Source organism: Chiloscyllium punctatum, chromosome 32, assembly GCF_047496795.1.
Source record: "Chiloscyllium punctatum isolate Juve2018m chromosome 32, sChiPun1.3, whole genome shotgun sequence".
Taxonomy (NCBI): domain Eukaryota; kingdom Metazoa; phylum Chordata; class Chondrichthyes; order Orectolobiformes; family Hemiscylliidae; genus Chiloscyllium; species Chiloscyllium punctatum.
The window spans coordinates 62,806,458-62,825,335 of NC_092770.1; the positions used below are offsets into that span (position 1 = coordinate 62,806,458).

General features: G+C 43.7%; 1 protein-coding gene across 1 annotated transcript in view; it reads left to right on the forward strand.

Annotated features, from left to right (window-relative positions):
* LOC140457814 (uncharacterized) overlaps positions 1–18,878 on the forward strand; it is a 71,017-nt gene that overhangs the window by 35,782 nt on the left and 16,357 nt on the right. Inside the window, exons 21-26 of the mRNA XM_072551431.1 lie at positions 3,841–3,966; positions 9,752–9,937; positions 12,985–13,203; positions 14,225–14,344; positions 15,243–15,437; positions 17,479–17,577. Of these exons, the coding sequence (XP_072407532.1) occupies positions 3,841–3,966; positions 9,752–9,937; positions 12,985–13,203; positions 14,225–14,344; positions 15,243–15,437; positions 17,479–17,577 (945 nt within the window). The remainder of the gene's footprint in view (positions 1–3,840; positions 3,967–9,751; positions 9,938–12,984; positions 13,204–14,224; positions 14,345–15,242; positions 15,438–17,478; positions 17,578–18,878) is intronic.

Below are 18,878 nucleotides of genomic sequence, written 5' to 3' on the forward strand. Positions count from 1 at the left end.
TACTATTTATGCCCATTGTGGTTGATCAATTAAGATCCAGACTCTGGTTAAAAGTAAAGCAAAGCTGTAGAAAGGGCTGGAAACCATATTTTGAGAATAGAGTAGACATTACATTACCTGTTACATGCATAGGAATCAGTGTCATCTGTGCAAGCTCAGAGAGACAGGAAACATACAGTGATTATGTTGATATGGACCATTTGCCATACTGTGCCATACTCTGGTCTTCATATAGAGAAAGGATTTAAAAGCACAGAGAAAAGTACAAAAGAAGGAAGAGTTATAATACCAGGATCAAGAGAACATAGTTGGGTCTCTTTACTCTTAAAAAGTGACAATAGAGACCAGTTTAAAGGTATAAATGGGATTAGTGTGGTAGATTAGAGAGGAGGGTTTCTGTCTAGGAGAGTCCAAACAGTAACTATGACATAATTGCTGATATATCCAATAAAAGACTGGTCAGAATGTGGAGCTATTTTCCAGAATGATTAGTTGAAGCAAATAACATAGAGGAAGCTGGATAATGAGAGAGGAACGTGAACATTCTGTTGTTCGGGGTTCGATCAAGTAAGTAAAATGGGAAGACATTATTGAAGTAAAAAATACTGAAATAGTTTTAATGTGAATTGGCCTGTTTCTTTGATGCTAATCTTGGCATTGTCGTAAGGATGAGTCCATTTGTTGCAAGGCTAGTTTAATCAGTTCTGTTCTTGGCAGAGTTGTGTGATCTGTGGGTGCAGAAACAATTTACAATGATGTTACCATGTCTTAATGGTTTGACTTGTAGGGAAAAGCTGAATAGGCTGGGTCTATTTTCACTGGAGTGTTGAAGGCTGAGAGGTGACCACTTAGAGGTTTAAAAACTTATGAGGGGCATGGAAAAGGTGAATAGCCAAGGTCTTTTCCTCAGGATGGGGCACCCAAAATTAGAGGCCACAGGTTTAAGATGGGGGAAAGGTTTAAAAAGGACCTGAGGGGGTAATTTTTCCATACAGAGCATGGTGGCTGTATAGAACATAGAACATTACAGCACAGTACAGACCCTTCGACCCTAAATGTTGTACTGACCTGTGAAACCAATCTGAAGCCCATCTAACCTACACTATTCCATTCTCGTCCATAAGCTTATCTAGTCACCATTTAAAGGCCCCTAAAGTTGGCGAGTCTACTACTGTTGCAGGCAGGACCTTCCACACCCCTACTACTCTCCGAGTAAAGAATTTATCTCTGATGTCTGTCCTATATCTATCACCCCTTAATTTAAAGCAATGTCCCCTCGTGCTAGCCATCACCATCCAAGGAAAAAGGCTCTCACTGTCTACTCTAACCCTCTGATCATCTTGTCTGTCTCTATTAAGTCACCTCATTACCTTCTTCTCTCAAACAAAAACAGCGTCAAGTCCCTCAGCCTTTCTTCATAAGAACCTTCCCACCACACCAGGCAACATCCTGGTAAATCTCCTCTGCACACTTTCTAAATGCTTTCACATCCTTCCTATAATGCGGTGACCAGAACTGTTTGCAATACTGCAAGTGCGGCTGCACCAGAGTTTTTGTACAGCTGCAACATCAATCCCAATACCAATAAAAGCTAACACATCGTGTGCCTTCTTAGTAATCCTATCAACCTGGGTGGTAACTTTCAGGCATCTCTCTGCTCATCTACACTACCAAGAATCTTACCATTAGCCTAATACTCTTTATTCCTGTTACTCCTTCCAAAGTGAATCACCTCACACTTTTCTGCATTTAACTCCATTTGCCACCTCTTAGCCCAATTCTGCAGCTTATCTCTATCCCTCTGTAACCTACAACATCCTTCTGCACTATCTACAACTCCACCAACTTTAGTGTCATCCATAAATTTACTAACCTGTCCTTCTACACCCTCATCCAGGTCATTTATAAAAATGACCAACAGCAGTGGACCTAAAACAGATCCTTGCCATACCCTGCTAGTAACTGAACTCCAGGATGAATATTCCCTATTAACCACCACCCTTTGTTTTCTTTCAACGAGTCAATTTCTGATCCAAACAGCTAAATTACCCTCAATCCCATGCCTCTGTATTTTGAGCAATAGCCTATCGTGGGGAACCTTATCAAACGCCTTACTGAAATCCATATACATCACATCAACTGCTTTACCCTCATCCACCTGTTTGGTCACCTTCTCAAAGAACTCAGTAAGGTTTGTGAGGCACGACCTACCCTTCACAAAAACAGTGTTGACTATCCCTAATCAAATTATTCCTATTGAGATGGTTATAAATCCTATATCTTATAATCCTTTCCAACACTTTATCCACAACCGAAGTAAGGCTCACAGGTTTATAATTTCCAGGGTTGTTACTACTCCCCTATTGAACAAGGGGACAACATTTGCTATCCTCCGGTCTTCTGGCACTATTCCTGTAGGCAATGATGACATAAAGATCAAAACCAAAGACTCTGCAATCTCCTCCCGAACTTTCCACAGAATCCTCAGATAAATCCCATCCAGCCCAGGGGACTTGCCTATTTTCACACTTTCCCAAATTGCCAACACCACCTCCTTGTGAACCTCAATCCCATCTAATCTAGGAGCCTGTATCTCAGTATTCTCCTCGACAACATTGTCTTTTTCTTGTGTAAATATTGATGAAAAATATTCACTTAACACCTCTCCTATCTCTTTGGACTCTGCGCACACCTTCCCACTACTGTCCTTGGCTGGTCCTGGTCTTACCCTAGTCACTCTTTATTCTTTTATTCCTGACATACCTATTGAAGGACTTAGGCTTTCCCTTGATCCTACCTGCCACAGACTTCTCATGTCCCCGCCTGGCTCTTCTTGGCTCTCTCTTTAGGTTCTTCCTGGCTAACACATCTCTCAAGCACCCTAGTTGAACCTTCATGTCTCATCTTTACATAAGCCTCCTTCTTCTTTTTGACAAGAGATTCAATGTCTTTAGTAAACCATGGTTCCCTTGCCAACCACTTCCTCCCTGCCTGACTGGTACATATTTATCAAGGACACCCAGTAACTGTTCTTTGAACAAGTTTCACATTTCAGTTGTGTCCATCTCCTGCAGTTTCCTTCCTCGTCCTATGCATCCTAAATCTTGCCCAATCGTGTCATAAGTGCCTTTCCCACACCTATAATTCTTGCCCCTCTGGTGTATACCTATCCATTTTCATCACTAAAGTAAACATAACCGAATTGTGGTTACTATCACCAAAGTGCTCACCTACCTCTAAATCTAACACCTGGCCTGGTTCATTACCCAGTGCCAAATCATGTGGCTTCCCCTCTTGTTGGCCTGTCTCTATACTATGTCAGGAAACCCTCCTGCACACATTGGACAAAAACTCGAACTATAGCATTTCCAGTCAATATTTGGAAAGTTAAAGACCGCCAAAACAACTAGCCTGTTACTTTCACTCCTATCTAGAATCATCTTTGCAATCCTTTCCTCTACATGTCTGGAACTTTTTGGAGGCCTATAGAAAACTCCCAACAGAGTAACCTCTCATTTCTTGTTTCTAACCTCAGTCCATACTACCTCAGTAGACGAGTCCTCCTCAAATGTCCTTTCTACTACTGTTATACTGTCCTTGACTAACAATGCCACACCTTCCCCTCTTTTACCACCTTCTCTGATCTTACTGAAACATCTAAACCCTGGAACCTACAACAACTATTCCCGTTCCTGCTCTATCCATGTCTCCGAAATGGCCACAACATTGAAGTCCCAGGTAAAAGCCATGCTGCAAGTATAGGACTGTGTGACAGCCTGGTTCTCATTCACTCACTCCCACTCCGATTCACTGGTGTTTATTTTTTAATGTTGCTTGCAGATGTGAATGAGTGTGCGGATCCAGCGATGAATCGGTGTGACCCAAACGCAGAGTGCCTGAACTCTGAAGGCTCCTACAGCTGTGAGTGCAACCCCTATTACAGAGGGAATGGGACACATTGTGAAGGTAAGCAGCAGGATACAGGTCCCAGCCTCCTCTCTCACTGATGGACTGACCACACAACATGAAGGTTCACTGGGCTAGAGATCCACCTTTACTGCCTGGCAGGAAAGGGAATCCTGTGGATTCTGTGTGATCATTCTTCCCATTAGATCTCCTTTACTGCTGTCCAGTCAGGTGATACTGATAGCTCTGGTGGAAAGATAAAGATCAATTGTCACTGAGTGGAAAATGAGAAACTGGGGTAGAGATCCACCTTGGGAACTTGCCATGTTCTGTGTGATCATTCTTCCTCTGCTGGACCTTTTTCTCTCTCCCTTCAGGTGAACCTTAAAGCAGTAATGACCGAAATCTACTCCCACTGAGTACAAAACTGTCAAAAGCAACCATGTTAGACATATGCTGTGCAAAGAATGTAAGAATGGGAAACTCATTTCCAGATGGAGTGGTTGAGGCAACATATGCATTTCTTCATAGTTACCATTTGGTTATGATAGTGGATTAGTACATTTGAGATTGACTGCTTATGCTCACAATAATAGCTTGAAGGCTTTAATTCCATATAAACATATGTAAAATAAACCTGGGAATGAAAAAACACAGTATCAGTTAAAGCTGTGATGAAGTTGTTGAATTGTTGTAAAAACACAACTGCTTTGTTCGTGTTGTGTAGATTGAGAATCTGAAGTTCTTACCTGACTTACTTGTGTTTTATTGTGCATTGCGATATCAGCCACTGGTGGTTAATGGTGGGTGTAAAATACGGTCTTGAATCCTTCTTGCTGCACTGAGTGTAAGAACTCTCTAATTACCAGTGGGAGAAGATAGAACACTGTTGAGATTAATGAGAATGGGCACTTGTCTTATGCAATAAAATGTAATTTATTGCATGATTACACTTGGTACAAAGTACATTAATAGTTAGCCATAAATACACAGGTAAGTGATAAATAATTACAAAGGTGCTCAGATGACACCTCTGTATCCATCAGGACCTCGTGCTAGACAGCTTTCTCTCTATCCAAGGACTGTGACACGGTCAGGTTCGTATGACCCTAACACAGTTTCAATATTAACTCTTTCAGAATCACTACCATATACAGGGGAACCTCGATTATCCAAATGACGTGGGCAGGCACTATTTCGTTCGGATAATCGATTATTTGGATAATTGATTAATGCCTTCCCTCTGGAGTTTTTAAAGTCTGCTCCCCGTTCAGGAGACTGCAGCAGCCCCCGCAAGAAACTAGTCTACCACTTCTTAGGGCAACTAAGGATGGACAATAAACACTGCCCATATACCAACATTGAAAGAAAGATTGTGACCTTGCTGTAATTTATTTTCGAACCTCTTTAAAAACTGTCAGTGACATCATCATATCCAACCACGTCATTCAATAGAAAAGGGGAAGCCTGTCAGATTTCATTTACAGCTATCATTTTGAAGCAAGTCAGAAAGCAACACACACATATTCAGATTGGTCTGTGTCACTGGCAATGAAGATATTTTCTCTCCTTCTCTTCCTCTTTCTCGGAAGTCACATGACACCAGGTTATAGTCCAATAGGTTTATTTGAAATCACAGACTTTTGGAGCACTGCTCCTTCATCGGATGAAGTGAAGCAAAGCACACAGGCATAGAATTTATAGGCGGAGAGATCAAAGGAAAATGAGAAACTGGGGTAGAGATCCACCTTGGGAACTTGGTGTAAGTGGAATATCGCCCAGCTGAATAACAAGTGTCTGCAGGTGTTCTAATGTGTCAGAGGGTGTGAGTAATGTGTCAGAGGGTGTGAGTTATGTGTCAGACGGTGTGAGTTATGTGTCAGAAGCTGAATAGCAAGTGAAGGGATGACCTATGTTCCAATTAACTGAGTCAGAGCGATAATTACAAAAAATAAAAAATAAGATGGTGCTGGAGAAGATGGCTGGAATAACATGATAGGTAAAAAAGTTGCATGCCAAGGGTCTAAACTGTACAAACTAATTAAGGTCGAGAGATCATCACAGGTTATCAAGGTAATGGTGTGAAAACAGGCCAGTGAGAAAGATTTTACAAACACAGAACAGTATGACATGTAGCGCAACATGAACTCAAGATCATGGTTCAGGCAGTCTTCCTTGGCATGCAACTCTTTTTTTAATTAGATTAGATTAGATTACTTACAGTGTGGAAACAGACCCTTTGGCCCAACAAGTCCACACTGACCCGTCGAAGCGCAACCCACCCAGACCCATTCCCCTACATTTACCTCTTCACCTAACACAACGGGCAATTTAGCATGGCCAATTCATCTAACCTGCACATTTTTGGATTGTGGGAGGAAACCGGAGCACCCGGAGGAAACCCACACAGACACAGGGAGAATGTGTCCGAGGCAGGAATTGAACCTGGGTCCCTAGCGCTGTGAGGCAGCAGTGCTAACCACTGTGCCATTGTGCCGCCCACCTATAATGTTCTACCAGCCATTTGGTTTGTCTCCATCACCAACTTATTTTTTTTTGTAATTATCTCTTTGTCTCAATTAATCCAATCATAGGTCATCCCTTCTCTTGCTATTCTGCTTTTGACACATTACTCACACCGTCTTATATTTCTGATCACCTGCAGAGACTTGTTATTCACCTGGTCGACACTCTACTTGTAAACCGTTTGTGCAATCTATTGATCTCTCTGCCTACAAATTCTGTGCCTGTGCACTTCACTTCACTTCTCCTGGCGAAGGAGTAGCGCTCCGAAAGCTTGTCATTTCAAATAAACTTGTTAGACTATAATCTGCTGTCATGCGACTTCTGACCTTGTCCACCCCAGTCTAACTCAGTCATTTCCACTTCTTTCTCTTTGAGTTAATGAGTATTTTGTTTCGATGCATGCCCAGCAAGCTGTGTACATTCAGAACTCCGTCAAGTTCTCCTTTCAGAGACAAGCACCAAAAGTGCTGTAGAAACTCAGCAGGTCTGACAACATCTGTGGGGAGAGAAAAACAGTTAAAGTCTCAAGCCCGTCTGACTCCTCTGCCTCCAGAAGTGGCTCTTGTATGAAATGAGTCTGTGTACAAGTCATTCCACATGTGCCCAGCAGATGGAACCATTTCCTGAGTCGAATATCTTGGTAACATCCCACTGGAGCATTGAGCATCATCCAGCAGAGTGCTCAGCATTCAACTGAAAGTGTAAACACAGCAAGCTTACAAACGGAGGAATATTTCAACATTGCCATAAATACAGGCAACATAACAAACTTTCAGGGCAAAACCCCAAAAGGGGCCCGACAATTGACTTCAAACATACTGTCAAAAAGAAAAGATTGGGAAAGTTCCAAGAAGGGCCCATAAAGTTACTGATCAAAACACCGAAAGGGATTCCTGTAACATTCTCACGTTGAGTGGAATCGTCAAGGTACTGAATGACTGGCTGCACAGAGAAATCTGGACAAATCATGAGAGGAATCCAGCACAGACTTTCTTCAACATCAGGAGGAATAAGCCTCACTTTCCAACAGAGTTTGGGATGTCATGTTCAGATTCTTGATGAAGGGCTTTTGCCCGAAACGTCGATTTCAAAGCTACTTGGATGCTGCCTGAACTGCTGTGCTCTTCCAGCACCACTAATCCAGAATCTGGTTTCCAGCATCTGCAGTCATTGTTTTTACCATGTTCAGATTCTTGTTAGTGAGCAGCAAGAGGCGTATAAACAAGGATAATCACTCATTAGCATCTTCCTCATTACCTGATCTTGTCTTAATGGTACGTATTTTATGATTTTCCCATGAGCAAGAAAGAAACTAGAATGAAAGTCTGAGCACGCTGCATTCCATCTGATTTTCTGTGCAGCCCCTGGGCCTCTGAAGACTTGGTGCAGAACCTTGGAGCACAGTTGATACGTAACGTTAGAACCCGGTGACCCCAGCTCACTGCCTGTAACTCTGGGCTTCCATTTTGGATAACGGGCATTAATATCTCAAAACGTGGCCCATGTGCATGGTGGCACCCACATCCATGGGCCTTGGCATCTGACGTGCCAGCTTCTCTGTTCCATGGTGGCACATTGCCGATCCACTCACGGTATACTTCATTATTATAGCACCGCGCTCTCACTTCTCATGGCAAAGCTGTGGCAGGAATAATGTGTGCACTTTGCAGGCACTTGGATAACTGGTTGGACGAGGTTGAATCTCAGGGCTTTTTGTCTACTGTCTTTGTGTTCGCTCACCTTGTGCCGACCCGGATGCACATAGCAAATCTGCCCTGCCTTGCCACTTAACACGGACATGAAGCCGGGCAGCTCATCGTGGTTGTCAGGATCTACCAGTCACACAGCTGGCAATATTGCTGCTTGACCATGTCAGATCAGCGCAGTACCTGCATCGTGCATCATCAGCTGGCACAGGAAAGACACTGCACATGTTTCAACCAAACAGCCATGTCTCCAGGTCAGTGGGGAGTAGTGTCTCGAGCGACACGGCCTCCAATCAGGGGGTCCCCAGGTACAGGATTGGTGTCTCCTCGGAGATGATGAGGAGCCAAATTTTGGGCAACTCATCCCTCGACTTGGCTCTTCTGTCCAATTAAGGGCTATTGTCTTCCTGAGCTCAGAAAAAAGGAAAAGCATGAGGTTGCTCAGTGGTTAGCACTGCTACCTCACAGCGCCAGGGACCTAGGTTAAATGCCACCCTCAGGCAACTGTCCGTGTGGAACTTGTACATTCTCACCGTGTCTGTGTGGGTTTCCTCCGGGTGCTCCGGTTTCCTCCCACAGTCCAACGGTGTGCAGGTTTGATGGATTGGCCATGCTAAATTGCCTGTAGTACTCTTTGATGTGCAGGTTAAGTGGATTGGCCATGGGAAATGCGGGTTACAGGGTCTGAATGGGATGCTCTTCAGAGAGTTGGTGCAGACTCAATGGGCTGAATGGCCTCTTTCCACTCTGTAGGGATCCTATGTTTGAGTGAGATGATAGCGAATGGCACAGCTGTCAGTGCTGGTTCTGGTGGTCTAAAGATGGTGAAGTGTCCTGTGGGAGTGGGTACAAGGCCATGCAACGTTAACAGTGCGGGGCATTGTGGTGGGTGTGAGCAGTTGTGAGAATGGTAGGGACTGAACCTTAGTGGGAGGAGGGTTCAGTAGTAGAGTCTGAGTTAGCAGAAAGGATATGGTGATATATACTCTGACAGAACAGAAAAAGGTCATTGCCTTCTTTCCTACATCCTGGGGCAGCTGAGACTGCACTGACTTGATGGTAACTTTAGACCAGACTGGCAGGGTCTGGTGTTGTGTTGATGTTGGGCAGGGAGGTGGATGCAAACCCCTTCCACTCAGTACCACCTCATCCACCAGGACCTCCAGTCCCCTGGCTGCAAAGCAGGACATAAATTGCCCCATGTCAACCCCGTCTGGGGTAAATGTCACACACCGTGCAGGGCAGTGGCAGGTCTGAGGAAACCTTGGAAACATTGTGTTCATTTCAGGATATTTCAGCAGGAATGGCTTTCCTGCTACAGTGAGTGAGGGAGTCACAGACAAGTGAGTGGGGGATCAAAATAGCGTCTCGTCAAATTACCATAAGACTCAGCCCGACAGATCTGAGGAGCTGAAGGGTCGTGAGGAATGTTAGTTTTGTGCATTAAACCAGATGAATTACAACCTGATTTCCTGTTTCTTTTCTATGTTTGTCGTCTGCACGTGGGGACTTGTTGAATTGCTGAATTGTAAAACATTATGGTAGAACATAGGAGCAAACCACTAGAACAAACTTGTGATAAACCACTTCATGTTTTCCTTTTCTGTTTCTAGGATGTTTTTGCCCACCAGAAATTATCCCGGGAACAGCGAACCAGCCGGCTGTATCAGGGCATCCCTGCCCCTGTGTATCAGGCTTTATCACGTCCAATAACTTCCCGAGTCTGTACCAGAACAGCGCAGACATGTACTGGTTCTTCAACATGGCCCAGTTGTCTAACACCACTCGACAGTACACAGGTAAATGGCAACTCATTCCTGAAGGTGAAATTAAACTGCTGCACAATTCTCTGTCCAGAAAGCAGACTCTTTGGTAGCCAGTGTGTGAGCTAGTTCTCTCTCAAAGCCAGATTTGCCATTCAGTCTGGAGCACATTTTGGAAGGTTTAAGCACATGACCTTTTGCCTTGTGCAGTTCCTCCTATTATGGATCACATGAGCCTTTGTGGGAGTCAGTGATCAGTGGCCGCAGGGGCTCCCAGACCTGTCTGCTTTCCAGAATCAGCTCAAACTGCTGTTCGCAATTTTGAGCACGCAGGCGACACTACATCCTGGGCATTGATAGTACTCTACTGCTCCTTTCTCAGTCCAGCTTGAAGGATATGGGAGAAGAAAGCTCCCCACTTCCCTATGATTCTTTCTGTCTTGGTCACAGGAATGCCGAAGGTGAAAATCTTTAAACGTGGGACAGTTTGCTCACCAGAATGTAAACCCGGCAAGAATGAGATGTTGGATAGGTGAGGAATGGGAACTTCATCTGACCCAGCCATTTGTCCATGGCTAGGATCATCGCCATTATGTTGCTGAACTCCTGGGGGTATTTCAGCCAATGAAGATTGTCCGTGGGATGGAAGCATAGCTGCAGTTCCTGTCAGTGCAGTAGGCCAGTGAACCCCATGCAGAGAAAGAAAAGAACTTTTAAATCGTTTCGATCTCTGCAACTGATCGCATGATTTTGCAAAGTTTTAGTACTGTCCGCACAACTCCTTAACGACCTGGCATGAAAGAGAGACTGGCAAGAATGTACATTTGTATAGCACCTGTCATGATCTGAGTACATGCAGAGTGCTTTACAGCTGATGGTATACTGCAGACACTGTCGCACAGTAGGAAATGGAACATAGCAAGACGCCATAAGCAGCAGTGAGGTGATTGGCTTGATAATTTGGTTGAGTGATATGTGTTGAGTCCAGGATACCAGGGAATACCTACCAGCATTACTTTGACAGAGGTGAACACAAAAGCTCCCATGGTGCACAAGATGGACAGGTCTCCAATGTAACATTCTTCAGCGTTGGGACATGCCTGTTTCACACATAACTTCAGTTCCAAAGCGGATTCTGACAAATGGTCACTGGACTCAAAACAATAACTCTGATTTCTCTCCACAGATGCTGCCAGACCTGCTGAGCTTTTCCAGCAATTTCTATTTTTGTTTCCAAAGCAAATATTTGCCTTCATAATGTCCTCACTATGAGCGATCAACACTGACCAGGGATATCGTTGCCAAAACCTGATTATATGCCAATTTTCATCATTGATAGTTGTGGGACCTTCTGTGCACAGACTGGCTGCCACCTTTCTCTGTATCACAACAGAGATTAGTTCTAAATGTTTGTCTTTGGTGAAGGTATTTGCGCAGCCTGTGAACATAAAAGGTGCTAGTTACATAAGAATGAATGAAAAGACAGGCAGAGGGGGATTCCATTCTAACCAGGCTATCCAAATGCAAACAAGGCTGGAGAAACTCAGCAGGTCTGGAAAGGAAAACAGAGTTAACATCTCAAGTCTGGTATGTCTTTTCCTCTTCTGGACTGTGCTTGTTATAACCCCATTACAAATCAGCAACCATGACTCACCAAGATCCCAAACAACTCAACCCAGAAAAGACCAAACCAGGTTAAAGTAAATCCCTCAGGTTGGGAGTGAAAGGAATTCTGTGGAGTTCCTCACCAGTCCCTGAAAGTGATCAATAAATGTTGGAGGTGTGACAGACAGGCTTTCCAAAAGCAATTGAATAATAATTAGATTGTCTGTTCATTATTCACCTTGATTGAAGCATTAATATTAGATGCTAGGTAGCACACAACTTAAACATTGCTAAAAAGAAGTTTTGCTTTACCTGTGATTTTGTTGTTGGAAATTACTTATTAATTAATCCACTCTGGGTGAGGAGTTACACCGGAGTTTGGGACCATCAGCCTGGGCTAGGAGTTGCACCAGAGTTTAGGATCATCAGTCTGGCCTGCGCAATGAAGCACTTCTGTATGCTAGAAGTTGCATATGTAAATACACAGGACCCTGTTTTATGAAGGCAAATTGAATTTATACAAACATTGCACTTTTTCTTCAAACCAAGGCATCCTGGAGACTGCCAACTCTGCTGCATCCCCATGGAAATTCCTTGATCAATCAGACTCTGCCTACTTTGTCTCAGGATTTCAGATTGACAGTCAGCTATTCTTGCTGCATCTCTATGTGAATGATGGCCCAACCAATCAGTAGAGTCTAGATTAGAGTGGTGCTGGAAAAGCACAGCAGGTCAGGCAGCACCCGAGGAGCAGGAAAATCGACGTTTCGGACAAAAGCCCTTCATCAGGAATACAGGCAGGGAGCCTGAAGGGTGGAGAGATAAATGAGAGGGGGGTGGGGATGGGGAGAAAATAGCATAGAATACAATTGGTGAATGGGGGTGGGGATGGAGGTGATAGTTCAGAGAGGAGGGTGGGGGAAGGTAGCAAAGAGTACAATGGGTGAATGGGGGTGGGGATGGAGGTGATAGGTCAGAGAAGTACCCTCATCTCAAGCTGTGTAAAATGCTGTCATTATTTTAAGTCTACTCCTTGCCTGCCAGTTCTGATCAATCCAAGACAAACAAGTTCAACTTCTAGTCGAGATTTAACAATGCAGAAGTATTCGCTTGGACACCATGGAGATCACCCTGTATTTCTTTGAAGTAGTGCCTGAGGATATTTTACAGTGTCTGACTTTCTATCTCGTTTATGCAGATTGGTGTCTTGTGTTTTTTTATTGTTTATATGGACATAAGTTGTTATTGAATCGCAGTCTAGATTCTGTGCTTGTATCTGAAATAGGGCTGGAATCCATCTCAGTTATGACTCAGAAGTAGGACAGATGCCACTGAGTCATACATGTCTCTAACAGCATAAGGGCATCAGGATTATTCATACTATCCTTATCTATGTTTGAAGTAATTAGTGCACACCATGAACACGATACAGAACTGTAACTTCCACTAACTAATGCCTGTACTGTTGTTCCACACAGGAATCCGATTCCGGGTGGAGTCACTCTCTGTGGAGTCCCAGGAGGATTACATCTCATTTGGATGTGGAACAGATCCCGATCGACAGAAACAGTTCACACTGACCGAGAAAAACTTGAACATCACGACCTTTCACCTCTCTGATTGCACGGACTCCTGGGTCCATTTCTACTCTGGCCCCAACGTGCCGAACACAAGGTTCAAAATTTACTATGAAATGGGTGAGTTTTATTTAACTCTTTGCTCATAATCACTGAGCCCAAATCTAGTCCTCTCCAACTCTTATCAAACGTAAACTGCAAATCAGGACTTCACTTCAGAGCAAATCTATGAAATAAGCAATTTGAATCTGATTAGATTGTATTGAAATGTCATGTCCCATATAAAGAACATAAACATCAGTTGAATGTTGTGCCTAGAATATTCAGTGAACACAGAGAGACTGACCCATAATGCCTCAGATTATGTTAAACAAATAACACAGTGGGGTGAATTCTTCCTTCCCGTGCAATACATTTCAATGATACAGTGAGGAAAGACGGTGAAAGTGTTTGGGAAAACTGGTCTCTCTCTTTCTCTAAGTAGCCCACTTTGCTGGACATTTAGACAGTGTGACATTTGTGCAACAGCAACATTGTATATCCACAAAACTATAGATCCACAAGTCTTTGGGTTAAGAAACCGTATTCCCATAAAACACAGCGATAAGGAGCCAGTCTTCTGTGTTTGTGTTTTATTTCATTAATTGGACCCTAATGTTACATTGCAGCATCACTATAGAACCCTGCACCGAATGAATGTGAGGGAGGGGTTGAGGGATCACACAAAGATAACTTCCCTGAGACTTGAACCATTTGCTAGGTTAACTACTGTTCTAATTCCACAAAGCCCCAAATAGCTGAAGTCTTCATACAGCCGCATATCTTAGTGAAAGCTGTGGAGTGGCATACTGACCTTGAGTGATGTCCAATCAACTGTCCATTGTACATTGAAGTATGATGAAAATGAGAAGTATTCTCTCATTGACTACAATGTATGTGGCTGAAACGATGGGGTCTGTTTTATATCATTGGCGAAAAGTCAGGATTGTCTCCATCATGGATTTTGACAATGTGGAGTCTTCCTTAAATGAATTTGTGTTTGTAATGGTAGGGGGAAGGGAAAGTCTTGCCCAGACTTTCTCTAACTCGCCCTTGCACCGTGTGAACACATTAATATTCCGGTGTGCCCTTGGTTTTGCAGTGCCCCGTCTGTGCCTGAACCTGAGTTGTGACGTCAATGCAGTTTGTCACCGAGACAGCGCCGGGTCCCTGGTATGTCGCTGCAAACCAGGCTGGAGGAGATCAGGTCCCAGGTGTTATGGTAAGGCAGTCCCACCACATGCATTTCTCTCCACTGAAGGCAGTCTTTATACTGTCCCGGTTTGTGTTTGGAGCCCGATGGAGCTGCAGCTGAACCCTGGGGTTTGCATGGAGCCTGGATCCTGGTGTGGGAGCTTGGCTCAGTCACTAGCTCATTGAGGTCAAGGGTTCAAGTCCACTTAAAGAATTGACCACTCAATGTCACTGAACTGCCTACTCATGGTTCAAGACTCAATGCTTGAATCCATGTTACAGAATTCAATATGCATGATAGATTTATAAAGGATCCTCTCTATAGATAGATTACTTACAGTGTGGAAACAGGCCCTTCGGCCCAACAAGTCCACACCGACCCGCCGAAGCGCAACCCACCCATACCCCTACATTTACCCCTTACCTAACACTACGGACAATTTAGCATGGCCAATTCACCTGACCTGCATATCTTTGGACTGTGGGAGGAAACCGGAGCACCCGGAGGAAACCCACGCAGACACTGGGAGAACGTGCAAACTCCACACAGTCAGTCGCCTGAGGTGGGAAATGAACCCCGGTCTCTGGCGCTGTGAGGCAGCAGTGCTAACCACTGTGCCACCGTGCCACCCACGATCCAGCAGAACAATCCCGAAGTCTTGTTTTTTTTTTGGTCAATATTAAAGAAACATGTTATATTTTAAATCTCAGCTCACTAGCACCTGTATGCTAGCTGAAAGTTACATTATTTGTGTCTGAGGAACTTATCAAGGAGATCTTGCTAATTCCAAAAACACCCTGTTCTCTTCTGATACTATCAATACATTAATCACTCATGATCAATCTCTGTTCTAGCTGTGCACACTCTTCCTTTGCAGTAATGATTGAATATTAACAAGCTGTCTACCTCTCCACTTCTTCCCTAGAGCTCGGGAACATGGTACAAGCTGTAACAGCCAGTGTCACAGGATCCAATGTCACATTGAGATGGGCGGTCGTCCCAATACCCGGGACTGAGATTCTCAACTACCAAGTTAACACAAACTGCACAAACCATACCAATGGGATCATCCAGCTGCAAACTCACCAACCTGGAAACACCACCAGTTTAGTTTTAGCTGGTATGTATTTCTGATCTCACCGTGTCTTCTCTATCCTTGGGCACCTCTTTCAACAAAGAAGCAGCAATAACCTGGTCTACAAATCCTGCTATAATCATTATTAATAATGTTATTATAAGTTGTAATTTTCCAAGTTTTGCCTTTTTTCTACTTCTTTCAATTCTAAAACTTTACTGGGGTCAGATTCCCGTCTGCTTCCAGTATCTGGACTGTGTCCATTGACCCTGAGTGCAGATAGTGCATTTTGCAAAGTTTACATGGGTTCTGTTCATGTGAGCCAGTACTGATGAACATGACCCATCAGTCTTCATGCAGACTGGAAACAGGGGTGGGGGCACTGAGTTGGGAAGAAGTACAGAACTTTAGCTGAAACTTCAAATCCAGTTTACAGAACCTGAGAGGACTACAGCAGGAAGTCATGGGTATTGAACACCTACTTCAGTGACATGCACTGAACGGTGTCCTAAGGCACCGAGGTCTGGTTTCTTTATCACTTGAGACCTCTGTCCAGAGTATTATTCCACTGGCCACAGTCATTTAACATTTCAGTAAGCTGAGGCAAATCCTAACCTTGAGATATTTGACAACCATCTCAATGGAATCAGGATGGCGTTCACAAATTTGCACTGAGATTGGCTAACTCAACAAAAAACTTCCATTGTATTTGTAAGATGATAAAATGTTTATGTGGCACTGATAACAGTGAAATGTACAAGTGTTTCCCTAGAGTGTGAGCAAAGAAACTTTGACACTGAGACAGAGAAGACAATGTTGACAAGTGGTAAAATGAAGTATGTTAGTCAAAGAGGTGTAACTACGGGGTGTTTAAAAGAGCAGGGAGACACTAGGAGTCACAGCAAGGAGATTCTAATGCTGAAGCCTTGGCAGCTGACAGCACAGCCACCAAAGATGGGGCAATTAAAATTGAAAATACTCAAGAGGCCAGATGTGGAGGAGCATGGATGTTTTGATGTCCAGAGAGATCTGAAGGTGGCATCGCAGGTCGATAGAGTGGCCAAGAAGGCATATGGCATGCTTTCCTTCATCAGACAGCGTATTGAACACACGAGTTGGCAGGTCATGTTACAGTTGTGTAGGACATTGGTTCTGCCACATTTGGAATACTGCGTACAGTTCTAGTTGCCACATTACCAAAAGGATGTGGATGCTTTGGAGAGGGTGCAGAGGAGGTTCACCAGGATGTTGTCCAGTATGGAGGGCACTAGCTGTGAAGAGAGGTTGACTGGATTAGGATTATTTTCATTAGAAAGATGGAGGTTGAGGGGAACCTGATTGAGGTCTACAAAATCATGGGATATATAGACAGAGTGGATAGCAAGAAGCTTTTTCCTAGAGTGGGGGACTCAATTACTGGGGGTCACAAGTTCAAGATGAGAGGGGAAATGTTGAAGGGAGATGTGCATGGAAAAGTCTTTACACAGAGGGTGGTGGGTGCCTGAAACACATTGCCAGCAGAGGTGGTGAGGCGGGCACGATAGTGTCATGTAAGATGTATCTAGACAGATACATGAATGGGCAGGGAGCAGAGGGATACAGATCCTTGGAAAATAGGCAACAGGTTTAGATAGAGGATCTGGTTCAAAGCAGGCCTGGAGGGCTGAAGGGCCTGTTCCCATGCTGTAATTATTTTGCTTTTTCTTTTGTTTGTTATCTCAAAGTTGTGGGCAGGAGATGAATTTGGAGATAGAGGTATGGTAAGACCAAAGAGGCATTACAAACAAGGGCAAGAATTTTAAAATAGAATAATTTACTAGGTGAGTAGCCAAGATAGATCAACAGTGATATGTGAATGGAAGTGTTTGGATGTGGCAGTAGAGTTTACAATGGTCTCAAATTTAACAGAATATAAGATAGTCCAGATGAGCAGGGTTTGATCATTGGATCTTCCAAATCTGACTCAACCCTCCTTTGAAGCGGATTCAATCACTTAGATACATGAGAGACTCGGGGGGTATTAATGGAAGTTACTTTTCGCATGTTTTGTATTTAGCCTCGGTGACTAATGTGACTGAAATTCCAGGTCTGGGCTCCCTATCACTGTGTACCACTGTGATCCAGGTAAACACCTCCTCTGATGGCCTGGTGACCACTCAGCCTTTTACCTTCAGGACCTACTCTGGTGAGTATTTTTTTTTCCCAAATCTCTCCTTCAATGTTTCATAAACTGTGGTCATGCATTGTCAAACAACTCACCATAATTTAGGCCAGTATTTGATGGAAAGCAGAATTGGGCTGGAAATGTACAACATAGCTCAGTAACAGTTGTCTTCAGGACTGGCAGTTAATCGGGACAAGGGGCAGCTGTCCTCTGGTGGTTTTGTCAGAGCAATCTCCTTTGGATGCTCTTCAATACTTAGATGACACATGGGGGAGGAGACTGAAGGAACCTTTGCCTCAAGATTGAAGATGCTGAGAGGAATGAGTGGACTCCTGATTGCTGAACTAGTCAATACCAATACTAGTGATCTTCACAGAGAGAATAATTCCCACTGATGTCACACAAGGTCATAGTGATGTGGAATCAGCTCATTGATAAAACAGTGTTTTGTGTACCAATTCTAACCACTGATTGTTAGAAATTTGGTTAGAAATGGGGATGATGTGGAGTTAACAGTGTCAAAAACAAATTGAATAACGTCCAGAACATGTGGTTCCTAAAATAGTGGAACCGTATAAGGCTTATTCCAAGGAAGGCTCTGATTCTGAGATATTTAGTCATTCCTCTCAAAGGGAAAATCTGTCGTTAAACTTTAAACCAAGTGACAAGGTCAAACAAGTAGTTTCACCCATCTGTCTCTAGCCACCCTGGGCTACAGCCATTTCATTTCTGGTTGAGAAAAATCTTTATGCTACAGAATGAAAGGGCACATAATTACTGTGAAGTACGTCGAGATTCATTTTGGAAAAAGGGCAATAAAAACTTTGTAGAAGCTCTCCTCAGGCAATTAAATAGATTGGTAGAGCACAGACTGTGATAAAGAGTCTCAACACAAAGACACTTTGACTGAGTGCGGCAAATTAAAAGAAAATTAACTTGTGGAAATCTAGGAACTAAGCAACATGACGAAGGTTGAGGTACCAAATCACTGATAGTGGTCAGCTGCAAAATGCATCACAACAACATCTAATATTAACCTTTATCTTAAGGAGACCAGAGTACAAAATGTAGAGAGTTATGTAACAGACACTAAGGTTGCGTTTTGACCATTAGGTTATGATGCTAGGTTGCATAAACTGAGCTTGAAATCAGGAGATTGCAAAAAGGTACGGTGGGCGGCATGGTGGCTCAGTGGTTAGCACTGTTGCCTCACAGCGCCAGAGACCCGGGTTCAATTCCCGCCTCCGGCGACTGTCTGTGCGGAGTTTGCACATTCTCCCCGTGTCTGCGTGGGTTTCCTCCCACAGTCCAAAAAAAATGTG